An 18738-nucleotide genomic window follows, 5' to 3' on the forward strand; every position below is an offset into this window, starting at 1 on the left:
AAATTTGTTTTAAAAATATTGTAAAAATTGTGTGCACTTCATTTCTAAAAAAATTAAAAAAAAAAAAATTTCCCAATTGTGGCAATGGTATTGCCGAAATACCATTGCCACAATTGAAAAAAAAATTTTATTTTTCACCATTGCCGAAATACCATTGGGAATTTTTTTTTTTTTCAATTGTGGCAATGGTATTTCGGCAATACCATTGCCACAATTGGGTTTTTTTTTTTTAGAAATGAAGTGCACACAATTTTTACAATATTTTCACAACAAATCACATGTAACTGGTTATTATTAATTCAAATTTAAATTTAACATTGAAATTACTATTTTAATCCAACAATAACAATAAGTAACAACCTGACACTTAAAATTTGTTTTTAAAATATTGTAAAAATTGTATGCACTTCATTTCTAAAAAAACAAAAAAAAAAAATTCTCAATTGTGGCAATGGTATTGCCGAAATACCATTACCACAATTGAAAAAAAAAAATCCCAATTGTGGCAATGGTATTGCCGAAATACCATTGCCACAATTGAAAAAAAAAAATTCCCAATGGTATTTCGGCAATAATTTAAAAAAAAAAATTCCCAATGGTATTTCGGCAATGGTATTGCCGAAATACCATTGGGAATTTTTTTTTTTTTCAATTGTGGCAATGGTATTTTGGCAATACCATTGCCACAATTGGGAATTCTTTTTTTTTCTCAATTGTGACAATGGTATTGGAAATTTTTTTTTTTTGTTTTTTTAGAAATGAAGTGCACACAATTTTTACAATATTTTTACAACAAATTTTAAGTGTCAGGTTGTTACTTATTGTTATTGTTGGATTAAAATAGTAATCTCAATGTTAAATTTAAATTTGAATTAATAATAACCAGTTACCTGTGATTTGTTGTGAAAATATTGTAAAAATATTGTGTACGTAGCAAATTATATTTTTCTTTAATTCTTTCCCAGATTTTGGCATTCACTTTTTTTTTCTACCATTTTCGGCAATACTATTGCCGCAATTACTTTTTTTTTTGGCACTCATTATTGCACTTCTCACACTCACAAGTCCGGGCAGCACATGAAAATTGGGCAGATGAATTTCGGCAACACTGTTGCCAAAATTCAAGGTTACTGTTTCACTTTTCTCTTTCCTCCTTTTCCTTATTCTCTCTCCTACTTTTTGTTGAATTTCGGCAACAATGTTGCCGAAATTCAATCTCTCTCCTCATTTTCCTAAATAACTTGGAACAGTACATATAACGCAAATATATTTTAAATTTAGTAATATTTAGCCAAAAGACTCCTTCCGCTGCTAATACCACTTTTATAATGCACTCACTAATATAGAAAATGTCAATAAACATGAAAAATATTACAATATATATATATATATATATATAATTTGACCATATTGCTTTTGTTCCAGAATAATTTTTGCTTATTATTGGCCACTAATTGATTTTGGTATAGATAATTTAAAAAAAAAAAATTTAGGACAAGATAAGAGAGAAGCGTGTCACTCATATATATATATATATATGTGTGTGTGTGTGTGTTTGTGTAAAACTCTATTTTGGAGACTTGAACTTCGGTTCTTGTCTTTACATTTTACAAGCATTTATACTTGTAGAGTGTTTATCGCATCAAAAGTGTACTGTAGTACGCTTGTCACTTAGTTTTCCTTGGGATGAGATCTCATTCTATTAAATTCTCCAATTTTTTAAAAATATTTTAATTATTGTTTTAAAAATCAAATAAATGACATGTGATGCATATCATACTAAAAATGGAAGGAAATCCGAAATTTAATTGGAGTGATTCATTTTCTCATCAATCTTTTCCAAATTGTTTTATTTATTTATTACTTTCTACCTAAGGTGGACTAAAGCATGCTTAGACTTAAACTTAATTCAAGCACTCCAGTATAATAGAACTGACACGATTCAAATATATGGCAAAAGTAAAAACACGTGTTTGCATCGAGTCCAAATCTTCTATCTCACTTTTCTTGTTCCACTCTATACTCCACTAATAAATACTTACTACGTGTTCACTTAATTAATTAAATATTATCATTATTAACTTATTAATCCTACAGTTATTAATTAATAGTATCACGTGGCAAGTATTTATTGGTGGAGTATAGAGTGGAGCAGGAAAAGTGGGACAGAAGATTTGGATTCGTTTGCATCGTGTCGTAGACTTTATTTGTTCTAAAAAAATAAATATATATAATTCAAAATAAAAAACGAAAAAAACAGGTGTCAAACGCAGCTTGAACCGTGGAACTCGAAACCCCCACAAGCCCACATTCCCAACACATTATTTCTACCATAACTATTCATTCACCCATCAAAAGCTAAAGTAAACCCCCACGCCCATCATTCACTCTCTCTCTCTCCCCCTTTCATTCTGTCCGTCCATCTCTCAAACCCAGCTTCTGTGACTCCCATAGAGAATTTACAAAAACCAAAACCAATAGCCAAACCAAACAAAAACAATGACTGCTTCATAGGTCAACCTAAAAAAAAGAAAAGAAAACACATTCACACAAAAACAAAACACAAAATCTTTAAACACTTTCTTTTGTGGAATATACCCCAATTTGTCCCCAACACACAAAAATCCTTTCACACCTCAAAAAATAAAAAATCTATCAATCAATCTCGTTGAAGCTCCAGAACCCAGTTCAGCTCTTCCTTACACAAACCCAGATCTATGTTCTCAATCCTCAGTACGATATCGTTTCGCTTCAGATCCAGTTTATAAATTTAAAAAAAGAAAAAAAAGAAAAAAAAAAAACAATGGATATAGATGATTTCAGAACGGTTCTAGAGAGTTCAGGTGTGGATGTGTGGACGTTTATAGAGACGGCGATTTCGGTGGCGTCTATGGATTATGGTAGCGAGTTGAAGCAACGGAGAGATGGGATCGTTGAGAGGCTCTACGCTGCGACGGCGTCGTTTCAGTCTCGCTGCCAGAATTGCGATGAAGATGACGGTGATAACGGTAACGCCGTTAATCTCAATCGGAGACAAGAGAATAGTAATAGTATTGGTGATGAAGAGAAGACGACGGCGACGGTGGCGACGACGACGGCGGCGGTGAGAGATGACGACGGTAGCGAGGATTTGGATCCGTATTGTGGTTTGTTCGAAGATCAGCAAAAGAGGATTCTAGAAATTAAAGAACATCTCGAAGATCCTCAACAGGTTTGGTTTATATTTATTTATTTAAATTTAGTATGTTTATTTTTTTTGCTTTTGTTTTTAATGTTTTAATTGTGTGTGTAACAGACTGAGGAATCGTTGGTTGAATTGCTTCAAACTCTAGCTGATATGGATATTACATTCCAAGAGCTAAAGGTAAATTTCATTATGTAACATTCTTTATTTTATTTTATTTTATTTTCAATTTTTTTAGTGTTTGATATGTAATTATTTTAATTTTCTATTTTAGGAGACTGATATAGGGAGGCATGTGAATCGATTGAGAAAGAATTCATCGAATGATGTGAGGAGATTGGTGAAGCTGCTAGTCAGGTCTTGAAGAATAACCAAAAATTTTTTAAGTCATTGGATAATGAGATGTGAAGAATAAAGGGGTTTTTGCTGAATTGGTTTATTTTTGTTTGTGTGTTGTAGGAAGTGGAAGGATATTGTGGATGAATGGGTGAAGTTGAATCAATCTGGGGAACACACTTCCTCTGCTTTAATGGGTAACACTGTTTGCACTATTTTGAATGAATTTAATTTCAGTTTCTCTTTTGGGTAAGTAAATGAGTGCAAATTGCATTATAGAAAGTAAGTTAAAATTGGTAATTGTTGTTGTTGGCAGCTGATGGAGACTCACCTCAGCAGAAAGTTACTCAAAATGGTTATCACCAGGTTGAAGAAATCTTTTATTTTTTGTAGGAACAGTTTGTTTAGGTGTTGTACGGTTTCCCAGTTAAATTCAAACACTTGCTGCATTCCTCATTGCAAACATTGTTATATTTTAAAGGACAATTAATTGGGGAATGTAACGTATAGCATCTAAGGAACTGAATTTAAGTTTTGTTCTGTATTTTTGTGATTTTCAAACCAACTAATTTGCTTTGTCTGGAAGAAAAAAACTGTTGGAAAATGGGTTTTGTTTTAGAGGTTTCTAATATTTTGTTCTTTTGTAGGTTCCTGATTTTGCATACTCTCCAAATCCACACAGTGAGTGTAGAATCAGATTCCAAGTTCAACTTTTGAGCTTTGTGTGTGTGTTTTTGTTTGGAGTTTGAATGATCCAACTTGCTTGCACAGATGGGAGTTCTGGGTCAGATAAGAATAACTCAGAATCCGAGCCAAAGCCGAAAGTGATTCCTCGGAAAGAAGCTCCTCCTCCTAGGGCAGCACCCGTATCTGCCTCAGCACATCAAAATGTATGAATACCAAATTAAGAGTCTCTAGCTCTAATGTTTGGTTGATTATCATTTGGAGTAAGAAAATTAGTTTTTGAAGGATTTGATTCCAAAAATATGAGAAACTAAACTCAATTGCATCAAATAGTTTAGTTTAGCTCAATTGAATGGGAGGTGTAAGTTTTCCCATGATGCTCCCTAATAGTATGAAGTTTGAGATATTTTTAATTTCTTGCCAACCAAACGGATTGTGAATGTTATTTAACTGAATTTGAATCACTTCATTGGGATTTTGCAGAGACAAAGAGAACAACAAAAGGATGTTGACTCTGAAAAACTGGCTTCAGCAAGAAAAAGGCTTCAAGAGAATTACAAGGAAGCTGAAAATGGTTCATTTATTTTCTTTTCTGCTTCTGCTCTAATTTTACTGGATTCATCAATTTGGGCTTATGCTGAAGCTGTTTGTGTTTGTGTTTGTGTGTTTTACTTTGGTGAAGCCAAAAGGCAAAGAACGATTCAGGTGATGGACATCCATGAGATCCCAAAACCCAAGAATGCCTTCTTTGGAAAGAACAAAGGTGGTAGTGGTGGCGGTTCTCACGGGAGGCACTGGTGACTGAATACGGCAAATCATACATACTAAAGGGTACATGAGGGAGGCGGAAAGGCCAAAACCGGTTGTGCCTCTTACATTGTTTTTTGGAGTTAAGAAAACAAAAACAATAACACTTTTTTTTTTTTTTTTGTTAATTTACTTAATAACAAAATTAAATGACTTATTTGGGAATAGTGATTTCAAAGTGTTAAAAAGTTTGAGGTTTTCAATAGCGGGAAACTCTAGCGAGGCACATACACTCACACCCAAATCCACAACAATCTTAAGTGTCAATTATTGGCGCACCAAATTCACTTTTTCACCAAGTGCAAGAGGTGGTCTCTTGTGTTAGTGTTGAAATCCAATTATATGTTGACATTAAAGTATGTTGTAAAATTGGGTGAGTTTGTAGGTGGATTATTCATTAGTGTGGCTATTGGAGCATTGAAAAGGGATGTAGCGCAGCTTGGTAGCAAGCACGTTTGTTTTGTTGGGTACAAAATGTCACTGAGTTTAAATTTTCAAATCTTGTTATATCGATTTAAAAAAAAAAATATATATATATATATATATATATATATATAACCCTTAATGATTAATCTTTTATGGTGTTGTATCATAAGTTCCTCAGTTAAATTTGACCTGTAAGTTATTGATCAATATAGCTCAACAATCCGGCTTATTGATCAATGCAACATAAACATGTGACATATTGATTTATTAGTCAATGCCCATCCTTGTGTATAATTATAGTCACGTGGATAGATCTAATCTAAGAACAAGTATGGCATATATTTAGACTGTTTTTGGTTGGTGTGAAAGTGATGATAGAAAAGTTAAATGAAGGATAGATGAGATGGGGACCTTTTTTCACATTTGGTTGGAGGGAAATGAGAGAGGATGGAAAATGGTAGGGTGAGGAAGTTAACATTTTTTGTCTGTTTGAATTGAGTGCAAAAGTGGACAGAAATAATGGTCCTCATTCTCTACTTGCACTGTCATCAGGTCGGGTCACTTTGCTTCGCCTTGCCATTTGCATTGACCATATGAATGATGCGAGCTCCACTTGCCAAGCATATATGGGACGTTGAAATCCATTTTACCTTCTTTTACTCTCTCTTTTTTTTTTTTTTTCCTTCCTGAGGTCAGCTTTGGTTTTTGATCTTGTATTTTTTGGTTATAACGTTTTATTTTTTATTAAATAAAATTATGTAATAAGGACGTAATAATATTTTGTACAAATTATAATTCTAATCTTTTCATTTTTTCTTTCACCAAACGATTGATTCTTTCATACTTTCACTCTTTTTATCATTCTTATCAAACATATAAAAGAAACAATAAATAAAAATATTATATTCCTTTCATTTTTCTATATTTTCAATATTTTCCATCCTTACTTTATCATTCCTTCAACCAAAATATCCGGATCAATATATATATATATATATATATATATATATATTTATGGGTTGGGATAATTTTTATACATAATTTTTATATTCCCTTAAAAAAATTATTTTCCTTTTAATTTGGATTGGGAGGGGCGGTAAAGAGTGAAAACCAGAAAATGAAGCTTTTTTTTTTTAAAATGGAAAAGAAAAAAAAAAAAATCCCTTTCAAGCCTCATAATAGTGTGGATATACTTTAACATTATTAGGCTACAAAGGAAAAATTATTGAATATTTTAAAAATACTGTAAATATGTATTCTTCTCTTTCACATAAATTGTAAATTTCACTATAAATTTAATTAATGTGACTAACAATCATATGAGAAGAAGAAATACACTTTTATACTACTATGAAAGTACTTAATAATTATCCACTTCAAATATGATACAAAAGAGCATCTTTACGCAAAGTTTGGACAACTACCACATAATCCGGAATGGATAAGATGGAAGAGCTGTCTATTGTATTTTTTTTTTTTTATAAATATTTTGATACCCAATGAATTTAGTCCCTTGCAGCTCAGATGAGATGAGTGATGATACAAATGGTGCCAACTCATAAGTCAATTGACCTTTAAAGCAAGTGAAGGGTCAAGGTTTTGGGTGGTGGTGGTGGGGCTTGGTTGGATTGAGATCAGGTGCAACACTTAAGATATTGCACCTGATGCAATTAATATGGATGGTTAAGATTTAAAGTTACAAAAAACAACTTTAAATGTCAACCATTAAATATAAAAAATGAGAAAAAAAGTAAAAAAAAAAAAGAAAAGTAAAAAGAAAAAAGAAAAAGTGAGGGACCTGGTGAATTGCACGGTGCAATTGCAAAATGCAATTGCACCGGATCCCAATCCTTGGTTTGTGTAATGGGGTTTGGTTGTAGCTGCTCTGGCTTCAATTATTATAAGTTAGTATTTGATTTACTTATTTATTTAATAAAGTTTATAATATTGGGAGTGAAGGTTCCAAGAAATTGAGATTGAAGTTTAAAAAGTCAAAAGAGGCTGGTTGGTTAATGGTTATGATATATATTAAAAAAAAAAGTGTTTATTTAAAAGGGTGATATGATATCACAGAAGGGTCTTGGATTTGTTAAGATCCTTGAAAGCTTGAAATGGAAACGCACGGCACAGCACAGCTAAGAGAGAGAGAATATTTGAGGCTGACGCATGATATTAAAAGATAGCTCTCCCAAAGTGACAACAATACATTATTACATTTGCTTAACCTTCATGACCTCACGTGATTAGGTGTCTAATGGATGTTTATGTGTTAGGCCATTTGAATTTCGATAAATTTTTCTTCCAAAAAAAAAATATATATATATATATATATTTATCAAATTTGTATCATTGAGATTATACTGTTAGTTTATTATTATCAATTTATCTAAGTTTATTTATTTTTATATCTGCCCTAAAAAAGTTTAGAGGAGGGGGGATTTGAAATATTTTTTTAATGGGGATTAGGGAAGATCAAGTAATTTTACTGAGCTACAAAATTGTTGATTTATTTTGAATTTTATAATAATTTTTTTAAATAAAATAAGGTAATGAAAATAATTCATTTTCAATCACTTTAATGCAAGTTTTGCTATAAAAAAAAAAAAAAAATTACTCCGTTGATATTGCTTGATTTTTCTAACTAGACATGCTAAGTTACATCCGTTGAAAATGAGGGTTTTGATGAGTGCAAGTATTACCTCATTTGGGCAATAGGGTCATTTTATTATTACAAATTGAAAAAAAGAAATAAATTGAATTCTCTTGAGTTAAATATTTATATTTAGAAGTGAGGCTTCTATCCAATACTTCTATATATTAGATGGGACACAAGACTAACAATTGGTAATTTTAGAATACATATTGCACGCAAAATTGGAAGTGAACCAAACCTATATTAACATTCATTTATCATAGAAATTGGTTCTTTTTTATTATCATCTAGAAAAATATACTTTCTGTTTATAAATGAAATATTAACTTGGATTGGGATACTAGAAAAAGAGTAATATGAATTTTTTTTTCATGATCAAAGTAATTTAAATTGCGAATCAAAATATATGAAAATTTTAATCTAAATATTTGGAGTGGATATGAATTTTTGCCGTTATATTCAATCAACATATGAATAATGAACAAATGTTTAATTTTATTGTAAGTTGAAATTAAGTTACTTATTTACGTACAACTTAAAAAAAAAAATCTTTTCAGGTATAATTGTATTTTTTTTCTGTCCAACTAATTTTTTAAGCTGAATAAATCAATAAAAATAATTTCTCTTACCAAATATTATGAAGAGAGAGAGAGAGAGAGAGAGAGAGAGAGAATTACAAATACAAATGGACCAAAAAAAAAAAAAAAACAATCGATTTTTGTTTTTTGTAAGAAGTTATATATCCAATAATGGTAGGAAAAGAAAAAAAGAAAAGAAAAGACAGCGAGTGGAATAAAGAAGTAAAAGTCAAATTGACGTTTTCAACAACACAAATACAACTTTCGTCACTTCAATTTCTTTGCAGATTCTTACTATTTCCACGTCTCTATATTTTATTTCTTATTTCTTTCTTTCTTTATACTTCATTCGAAAGAATATAAGAAAATTTTGGGAGAAAAGCAGGGAAGAATAGCTACAAATTTGGAAATTACTAGCTAGAAATCAGGAAATTCACAAGTTGGGTTGAATAACTTGAGTTGGTAGGGTTTAGACTTTAGAGAGAGAATTACAAACTTTCTTTTCTTTTTTTTTTTTCTTTTCAAAATAAATTAGTTATTTAACATATTGATATGAGTCTACATTGGAGTCACTCAACATTTGGTTGAAAGAAAGATTAATGCTAAAAGCGCAATTTTTTGCAATCAATTATCACAATTGTTGACATTGCAAATTGTGATTAGGGAACATCACCACACACACACACACACACACACAAAACAGAAGAAGAAGAAGAAATAACAGCAAGAACTTGATCTGAAAGCATAGCAGGCATTCATAAATTGAATTAAAATAAGAAAGAGCTGACATAGTCCTTTGCATGCAATATATGAAGATTAGCTCCAATAACTTAGAACCCCTTTCCCTCTCCGTGTGTGTGTTTGTTTCTCCAAAAAAAAAAAAAAAAAAAAAAAGCACCAATAACTTAGAAGGTAAATTCAAGAATAGAAAGGAAGGGGAGGAAGGGGAGAAGAAAATTAGTCCATGTACTTATGGATACCGAATTTCATTATAATGCATGGATTATAACTTTGGGGTAATTATTGAATATTTCCGGAGTACCATAAATGTATACTCTCTCCTTTCACATAACTGTGAGTCCTACTAATTAAATTTATGGTGTGACCCACAATTCATAATGTGAGAGGAGAGAGTACGCATTTATGATACTCCTAGAGTATTCAATAACGCCAACATCAACCGGTTAATGAATTCAGAGGGGAAAAAATAATACTTGAAAATGTGGAGGAAAAATAAAGTCAATGCATGAACTAGTGCAATTCCTTGAATGAAAGGAGAATGCCATGCATGAGGCAAAGTGTTGCTCCAAAAACCATACCAGTCCAACATATGCAGCAATCCTACTTGACAGGATGATCAACTAAATGTTAATGATGAGTTACTGATGATGAAATTGCCTCCATATTAAAGTCATGCATTGACACTTGTGTAAGTAGGCATTAGTGAGATTTGAGTTGCCTGTGATATACCTGAAAGGAATTGTGTTGGACAAACCATACCTGGTCAATCAAAAAGAATGAAGAGAATGCCTTAGATTAGAGGCATATGAAAAGGCTTAGGGTTCTTTGCATATGGACAGTATGGAAGTGATGGATATGGATTCAAAGTAATCAAGGTATGATACACTTCTCTAATGTCATTCCTAACCTTGATTTAAGGCAAAAATCTACTTCTTTGTATCACCAATGATCTCACATTGCACCTCTTACCTTATTAGGATCAAAATTCTCGATAAAATAATACATCTGCAACAAGCATGATGTATAATGAGGATTATGACCCATCTAATTCTAATATAACTTTCTCAATAGCCTAAAAATCATACTTTTCTAACATTCAAATTGAACACCTAGGATGCATCATATCCTTGTTTTCGCTCTTACAACCCTTCAGCTCTGCATCCTTGACTCACCTGATTTCTTCAGGCAACCCAATATTCCATCAATTAGCTTGTCCTTGTTAGTATCAACCGGATCAGAAACAAAAGAATAGGTCCTTTGAGGTTTTTTCTTCTTTACATAGTTTCCTGGATAAGTTTCACTGTTGGTTCCAACTGTAGATGAACCAGATGACTTCAAACCATCTGTTGAACAATCAACCAAGCCATCAACATTCTCTGACTTGCTCTTTCTAATGTCACCTTCCTTAGTGCTGTACCATGAATCAAGGATTTGCAGTAGTGAGCTATCTTCATCGTTTATTTTCTTCACTTGCCCTTCTGGCCTACTTATTGCAGTAGAGGTCTCCTCTTCTGAATCAGAAAAGTCATCATCTGAGACAGCAGGTTCATAATCAGGATATTTTGGCCTTTCTTTTTGTTCTATAGCTTTCCTCATTAATATGGATTCCATTTCATTTCTTGCAGAACTTGCATTGGCAACAGGCCCTAATTCTTCCCACGGAGAGTCAAAATCATCATCCTTCTTTGCAGCATCAGACAATTCACTATCTGAAGTAGTGACTGAATTACTAGCATTATTTTCTTGACCATCATGAACACCAATTTCCAGGCCAGAACGATTTGAGGCTTTACCAGATGGAAAGATATAAGAGGACTCTATTTTCACCCCGGGCATTATCTGGAACAGGGAGCCCAGCTTATGGTATCCAATCTTTTGTAAATCAAGAGGATAGCCATACCTCTCAAGGAATAGTTTTCTGAAGGAGACAATGTCACGTCCCTCTGGATACTCCTTTAATATCTCAGTCACAAGCTTCTGACAATCAGCTAATATATCACTTCTAGACCGGACAGAAGGTTTCTTGTTAGTGACGGGTGGAGAAACTCCAGTATGAAGAATATTTTGATACTTTAACTCTCCATCATGTTTTAGTGATGTGCCCGAAAATATTGAGCTCAACCCATTTGATCTGCGAGATTGAATCATAGCACTCTTTCCAATGGAAGAAGTGAGTTTGAAAGGTGATGTCTGAGAGGGGCATTCCACCACCCATTTCCTCTCAGATATTAACAAATCCACCAAGTGAAGGAGGTCACTTTCAGTTAGAGATCTATGAGACAGAGGCCCTTCATTTTGCAGATTTTGTGCCATCTCTTCCCTGACACAAGTCACATATAGCAGAATAATATTAGCAAATGGTAAATTAAATGCAAGAAAATGACCAAGTTTAAACACCGGAGGAAGTTGTCATAGCATAGCATTTAAGGAAATAATAAGGTTGGAGCGCTTTTAGGTTCAACAAAACCATTGACCACAAAAGTATAAATATCAATTTCAGAATTAACATCAATCAATTAAGATATGTATTTAGATCATCAAGTGATACAAACTACGCCAAAAGTTACAGTTTTGTTGAGAAAACCAAATTGGCCAGAACATGATAAATGAAAACCCTCACATCATAGTTATTTTTGAGGCTCTAAGAGGTTCCAATGTAAAGAGCTTTCCTTGGAAGGGTATTTGGTGATTCAAGGCTTCAGAAGTTGCTTTCTTTGTGTAGATGGGAAAAAACTTGACCTGTGAAATGATAAGAAAACCCACACAAATGTAGTGGTGGAACTGTGGATCACTTAATAATGCATTGTGCAGTTGCCCATGAGTTGTAGTCTTGCATTTATTCTGTGCTTGGGGTTCACTGGGTGATGCCTTAAAGAGTAGTGGATTCACTTGTGGGATGGAGGAATTGGTTCATCAAACAAGGTAGTTGACTTGCTTGGAATGTAGCCCCTCTTTGTTTAATGTGGATTTTATGGGAGGAAGGCAAACAATCACACATTTAATGAGGGGGGGTGGGGGTCTTGGTTATTGAACCGAAATCCTTGTATTTGAGATCATTGTTTTTATTCTCTGAATTAGTGCACATCTCATTGATACTGACCAAGAAAAAAAAGTACGCATCTCATTGTAGATTTCATAGACTACTCTCTTTTCAATTGTAATTCTTTTATATCCTAATTATTTAAGAGAACTTTCTATACTCAAAGACAGGAGTTGTAAACCTTTTGTTTAATATCATTCCATCTAATGCACCTCAACTAAAATCTATATGAAGAAAAAAAAAAATCTTGTAAACAAATCCCAACAGAAGGACCAGGCATCTGATATATTTAGTCACTATATGTAGTTTAATTTGAACTCTCTCTCTCTCTCTCATTTTCTCTTGACTAGTTCATATTATGCCAATGATAAGAAAAAGAGGAACAAAACCAAATATTTAAACTACACAGCAGCAGAAGCTGGATAAAATGTTGTCATCAGCAGCATGAGGAAGAAAACTGCATAAAAACAAAGAAAAATAAGTGAATGCATAAAACCTGGTCCGTGAGTGGGAGACAATAACTGAAGCATTGGGTGTTCCCATAAAAGATTCCATGTCACTCCAAAAAGAATCCTCAGAAAATAACTCATGCTTTTTGGAATAATCATTTATCTGGTCCAGTTTTTGGCTGGATTGATCACTCAATATATCAGAATTTGGGTCAGTTCTCCAAAATTTACACCAATTTACAATCTTGTTGAAGAAACCTGGATTTGTTCTTGATGTGTCAACATATGCTTCAGAACCTATAGAAGTTTTGCTGTCCATATCTGAATCATTATTGGCAGAAGAATGTGGCACCTGGCATATTGGATTAGCATCCTGACTTGTTGATTTTGCATGTTTCTCCTCGAGTTTTGCCTTTTCTGAGCCATTTAAAGAAGCAGAATGCTGTTCAGTAGTGCTTTGACTTTTTTCCTCAGAGCTAACACCAGAAGTAGAGCATTTTTCTGTCATGCTTTGACTATTATTCTTGGAACCACCATCACTACTGCCAAAATATTTTCTCCAGACTCTTTTGAACAAACCCATTTCAGATGCAGAATCCTGATCTACCACAGGAGGCAAATGACCCTCACTCTCAACAACCTTCTCATCAAATGGAGGATGCTGCTGCGGCTCCCCCACGTTTAGGTCAGGGGATGGAGGCAATGGTGACATCCCCTCAGCTCCTGTAATAGATCTGTCAAGTGAAGAAGGCTCTTGCTTTTTTTTAGGAGCCTCCTTCACATTTGATTCAGAGGAATGAGGAAATGCTGGCTTCCCATTTACACCTCCAGAAATAGATTTGTCCTCACCATTTGACTTTGAAGTTGCAATGGGGTCCTGGATTCCGTTATTAATAACAGGTCCAGTCAACACAACTGGATTGCACTCAAATGGTTCATGAATTTTAGGGGTGAGACCATGCACAACAAACTGACCATCACCCCCAGACTGAAGCTTTAAAATGTGTGGCATTGCCAGAAGAAACCGAGAAAACTTTTTATATCCATACAAATCTTTGTCAATGCTCACATTACTTTTTCCCAACTCAGAACGAAGTTCAGTAATGGAGATTCCTTTGGGGTGACAATTCAATATATGACGAATCAGCTTCATCACTGTCTTTGGAACAGGACGAGGCTTAGAATCTGAACTAGGTTCAGGCAAGTCCTCTGCCCGTGAGCATGCAGGTTGCTCAGTAACTGAGAAGGGATCTTCAAGACGCACCTTAGAGTGGCCATACCAAGAACCATATGGACCATCTGGGGGTTGGTTAAAGTGCTTCCCAGTAAGGGTTTCCCCTCTAATCAAAGCATGCCAATGCCACATGATACTTGCAGCGCTACAGAGAACACCAGGAGCACTTTCTGGACTTGCAAGCAGTATATTGTAGTTGTTCATTCTTAACCTGTGTAAAATGCTAGCAAAGTCCCTGTCGCCCGAAATTAAAAAGAGATGTGCTGGTGGAGGATTTTGAGAAACCCAATACATTAGATCTACAAGAAGAGACCTGTCAGCACTGTTCTTTCCACCTGCACCCATATATGTAAAGATGAATGTAAATTATTTGGACTAGGATGTACTAAAATGTCATTGAAGTGAAACTTATGATACTGATAACAATACATCTCCTGCTCATCCACTAAAAAGACATGCATAAAATATTTTAAAATTCAACAGAGAGAAAAGATTTGGAACAAACACATCATCAATAAATTAATCCTCATTTTCCTAGCTAAGAATAAAATACTACTACCTTCATATTTGACAATGAAACTTATGGTACAGATAACAATATAATCAAAATTTTACATCTCATTGCTTTGTTTATTAGGTGTAAGGAAAAATTTATAATTTCAATTGGATATAAACTTTTCCCAATATTTTACCAAAATTGAAGAATATTGAGTTGCAAGGGTTCAAATTTATTATATGAGTAGTTCATAATAAGTTATGAATGATTTTCTCTTCCTTTACCACTATACATATATGTATGGGTGTGGCTACTTCATTTCAATATCAGCTAAAACTCCAAATATAATCCTTCCGCAGACACATTTAGCTAATACTACAACAACAACAATTAAACCTTAGTTCCAAAACTTTGGGGTTGGCTATGGATTTTCAACAAACTAGTCAAGACTGGCCACATTTTCCTTTCTCTATTCTATCAGAATTCATACTCTCTATCACATTCTTAATTGACATGTCCTTTTAACTAGTTCTACTAATGTTATGTTAGGTCATCTTCTATGCTTTTCTCTTTCCCTCAACTTGAATCAACTAACTCTTTCTCATAAGTGAATTAATCACTCTCCTCTACCAATGACCGAATTACCTCAAGCTAGTCTCCCTCATTCTGTCATGTACTCAATTTTAGTCTATACTTAGCTGAAAGCTTTTAGATTCTAAAGCATCTCTGAAAATTTCTAACTTAACATTAACTCCAATTCTAGTTTCATACACTAACACCATATCATCAGAAAAAAAGCATACAATTTTCCTCACGATATAAGAACTTCACAAAGTGAGCCCATTCAATAAAAATTCAACATTATCCCACATACTTAAACTCTATCACTAATCAACAACAATCCCAAAAATCTCTACAAGAACTCAATCAACTACATTATTTCAAGAGATCAAAGTACCAAACCGTTGGGAATGTGCGTGAGATTGATCCCAGTGGATGACAGCGCCTCCTGGTTAGCCCTTGAGAGCTGCAAAACATCTCCAAAAGCAGTGATCGTAACAGGACCCTTTATCCCATTAGTCCTCACCGCCGTGGTTATCGTATGCGCAACCTTGAAGACGTTAACTCCAGCTGGCAAATTGCAGTTCTCAAAGTCCCACCACACTGAGACCCTCACATTTCGAGACTCCTCCTCGTGGCGTCTTGCAGAGAAATTTGATTGGGACGAGTAATGCGATGATGAAGATTGAGAGGTTGAGAAATGAGAGATCTTTACAAGTAGTGCAGAAGAATTAGAGGAAGTGAAGAGTAAGAGGGTTTTTGGAGAAAGTAATGGAGGTCTCATGGTGGTGGAGTGATAAAGATAGAGGAATTTGGGGTTTGGGTTTGGAATTTGGGGTTTTGGGTGTGAGATGAGAAATGGGTCTTTATCATTTCATGGTGATATGAGAAGGGATTGCTGGGTTTTTGAGATTTGAATGAGAGACTCTGAGAGGGTTTAGGTGGAGAAGATGGAGGTTACCTAAAACCCTAACGCACGTGCAGTGTACATGCGTTCAGTGTGTGTGACAAATTGGGCCCAGGGACCAAATGTCTTAACTATAATAGGCTTTAACAACTTCCCTATACTGGAAGTGAAGCCCATTTTATATTTAAAACAATTTCATTTCTCCTTTCCTTTCCTCTCTGTCCATTCAGACGTAGGATAATACTAATGTACATGTAAAGATAGGGTTCTAAACTCTGGCTCAGGAGTTAGAAGGCCCATCCTTTTTCTATGGAACTTTACTTTACTTTATGGAATATTACTAATATCACATGGGGAGAGATGATTCAGTAGTAGAAAGATTTTATGACCCATCACACTTACGAGTTTGAAAGTTGTGGATTCAAGTAATGGCCAGTTCCATTAGTGTCTAGATGGCCTTACACTTGTTTTATTAACATCAATCACCAAATACCGCCTACACAATCATGAAAAAGTATGGGAATTTTTGTGTTGTGATTATGTGATAAGTTAGTAGGTTCCATTAGCACCTTACCATAAATGTACCATGATTCAAGTTTTGAATCCTAGGGCGGGATAAGCTGAATGCCTAGAACAGATTTGTGTAACTAATAAAAAAATTAATTGTAATGTTAAAAATATTGTTAAAAATAATAAGAAGGGTTTCTGATAATAATTTTTTTGAGATGTTAAAAATATTGTTATATTTCCCCAAATATAACATTGCGAACGATGTTTGCTAAAAGAGGGAATGAAGAATGAAGATTGGGGAATCAAGTTTATGCCAAGTGCCAATGTATTCCCCAAGCCCAGCCCAACTGGCCAGGGCTGAAACTGGTTGACTCGAGCCCATTACATTTTTCCATGCAACCTAATGACAAAAGCTAGCCTACTCACCCTAAAATTAGTATTGGGCCAATTCCAGGCATATTTGTGGTATTGTGACAAGGTACTGTTTATTAGAGAAGAAAAATTCTATTGGTGGCATGGGTAAAACCCAAATGATCAAACCTTTGTTTTTTTTTTCTTCTTCTTCAAAGATGTCCATTTGGTAGGGAAGTTTGAGTAATGTTGTTTGTAATTTTTCGAAATACATGTAATTAAAAAAATGTGTAAAAAATTATGTAATGTTGTTTAAAAACTGAAAATATATGTTTAAAATGCCCTATCAAATGGGCCTATTTCTAATAATTATAAAAGAAGTTGTTCCAATATTTTAACTTTTAGTAACGATTATTACTTTTTTTTTTAGTAATAAATATTACTTCTTTTTCTTAGATAAATTTCGTAAATGTAAATTTCTAGCTCATCCAAAGAGTGTTCTACTTTCAAAACAACTTTAGCTTTTATGAGCTCACCATCCTTATTTACATTTTAGTAACGTGGGGCTAGTCCGAGTCTACCAATAAACAGAGCGGCAAGATTTAATCTTACGTCTATGATATTTTTTTTTTTTCTTGTACTCAATGTTAGGAAGTAAAGTAAAATTTTGATGGAGATTTTAACTCATTTAAGAAATTGGGCAAATTTAGTCAAGATATACAGACCATCAATAAAAAGAAAAAGGAAACAAAAAAGCAAGCGAATATTGACAAATGGTGGGACGTAAACTTTCCCACCTGTCGGTACAACTAAAACCAACAAAAAACTTCCTAAAAAACCAACAACAACAACAAAAAACTGTCATTTTTGTTTACAATATGGGAATATAACATATTAGATACTGAGTGAGACTAGATAGCAAATATAAAAAGAGAAGAAGAAATTTTTTGTTGGACATACACTTTATCAATTTTATCTTTTATAGATTGTAAAATGATATTGGAGGGGGAAATGTCCTCAAGGTCCAAGTCCAATCTGCCCTCGAACACGATCATGAGTTAGCATCTTGTTCAAGAGAGTCAATCTCGTATCGGAGGCTATACTGGTTTGACCAATAGAACAATATATTTCGGTACTGATCAATATTGATGTAGTGTTTTGGGTTTACCATTATTTTTTATATTTATATATGTGTGTGTGTGTGTGTGTGTGTATTACCTCAATTCAGAACAAATTATTTATGATTTTAGACTTCAACATCAATTAAAAGAAAAAAAAAACACAATATAAAAAATAAAAAGCTTAATTGTTTATTGCATACTAAGAAAACAAATAATACTAATAAGTTACCATTCTGCCTTTAAAAAAATTCAAAAATTACAAAACTAAAAAAAAAGGTTTTTTTTTTTTTTTTTTTTTTTTTTTTTTTTTTTTTTTTTTGTGTACCAACCGGTATGGCCAGTATTTAAATTGGTGAGAAATAGTAGCGTTTCGATATTGGTATGTGTACTAGTACGGTATCGACCACCTTGATCTTGTCTAAAAATATGTTTGGTCCATAACCACAACTATGTGGTAACCCCATTCATCTAGCCAATCAACATACTCTGGGTGCCGATCATATCATAAGTAGGAATGTTTAGGGAAAGGGATTGTTGAATACTCTTAGGAAAGCATTTGCTAACTTTCGCGGATAATGCCCTGGCCTCAATAACAAAACTCCCTTAATCTCAATAAGAGCACTTGAGAAATGTGATTGATTGATCATATCAACTTTATTA

The 18738-nt window shown here is 33.6% G+C and overlaps 2 protein-coding genes across 4 annotated transcripts; one reads left to right on the forward strand and one right to left on the reverse strand.

The window, feature by feature from the left end:
- The first annotated feature begins 2341 nt into the window (after positions 1-2341).
- LOC112027514 (probable mediator of RNA polymerase II transcription subunit 26c) lies at positions 2342-6246 on the forward strand. Of its 2 annotated transcripts, XR_010629636.1 has the most exons (10): positions 2342-3211; positions 3296-3364; positions 3459-3541; positions 3644-3717; positions 3837-3886; positions 4168-4201; positions 4292-4410; positions 4688-4778; positions 4887-5093; positions 5990-6246. XR_010629636.1 is itself a non-coding variant. In XM_024060175.2 (9 exons), exons 1-9 carry the CDS (start codon positions 2804-2806, stop codon positions 5003-5005), a joined length of 1047 nt encoding a protein of 348 aa, XP_023915943.1. In that variant the 5' UTR covers positions 2342-2803; the 3' UTR covers positions 5006-5731. The 2 variants fall into 2 exon arrangements, 1 of the variants encoding a protein (XP_023915943.1); XM_024060175.2 differs by lacking the exon at positions 5990-6246 and having other exon boundaries at positions 4887-5731.
- Positions 6247-10204: 3958 nt separating this feature from the next.
- LOC112027506 (uncharacterized) lies at positions 10205-16192 on the reverse strand. 2 transcript variants are annotated; one of them, XM_024060168.2, is made up of 3 exons: positions 15592-16192; positions 12946-14467; positions 10205-11729 (listed from the first exon to the last, which is right to left on the reverse strand). In XM_024060168.2, exons 1-3 carry the CDS (start codon positions 15971-15973, stop codon positions 10559-10561), a joined length of 3075 nt encoding a protein of 1024 aa, XP_023915936.1. In that variant the 5' UTR covers positions 15974-16192; the 3' UTR covers positions 10205-10558. The 2 variants fall into 2 exon arrangements, with proteins under 2 accessions (XP_023915936.1, XP_065631217.1); XM_065775145.1 differs by having other exon boundaries at positions 15587-15695.
- Between the last annotated feature and the right edge of the window lie 2546 nt (positions 16193-18738).

The sequence above is a fragment of the Quercus suber genome, unplaced genomic scaffold (assembly GCF_002906115.3).
Source record: "Quercus suber isolate HL8 unplaced genomic scaffold, Cork oak 2.0 scaffold_105, whole genome shotgun sequence".
Classification (NCBI taxonomy): Eukaryota; Viridiplantae; Streptophyta; class Magnoliopsida; order Fagales; family Fagaceae; genus Quercus; species Quercus suber.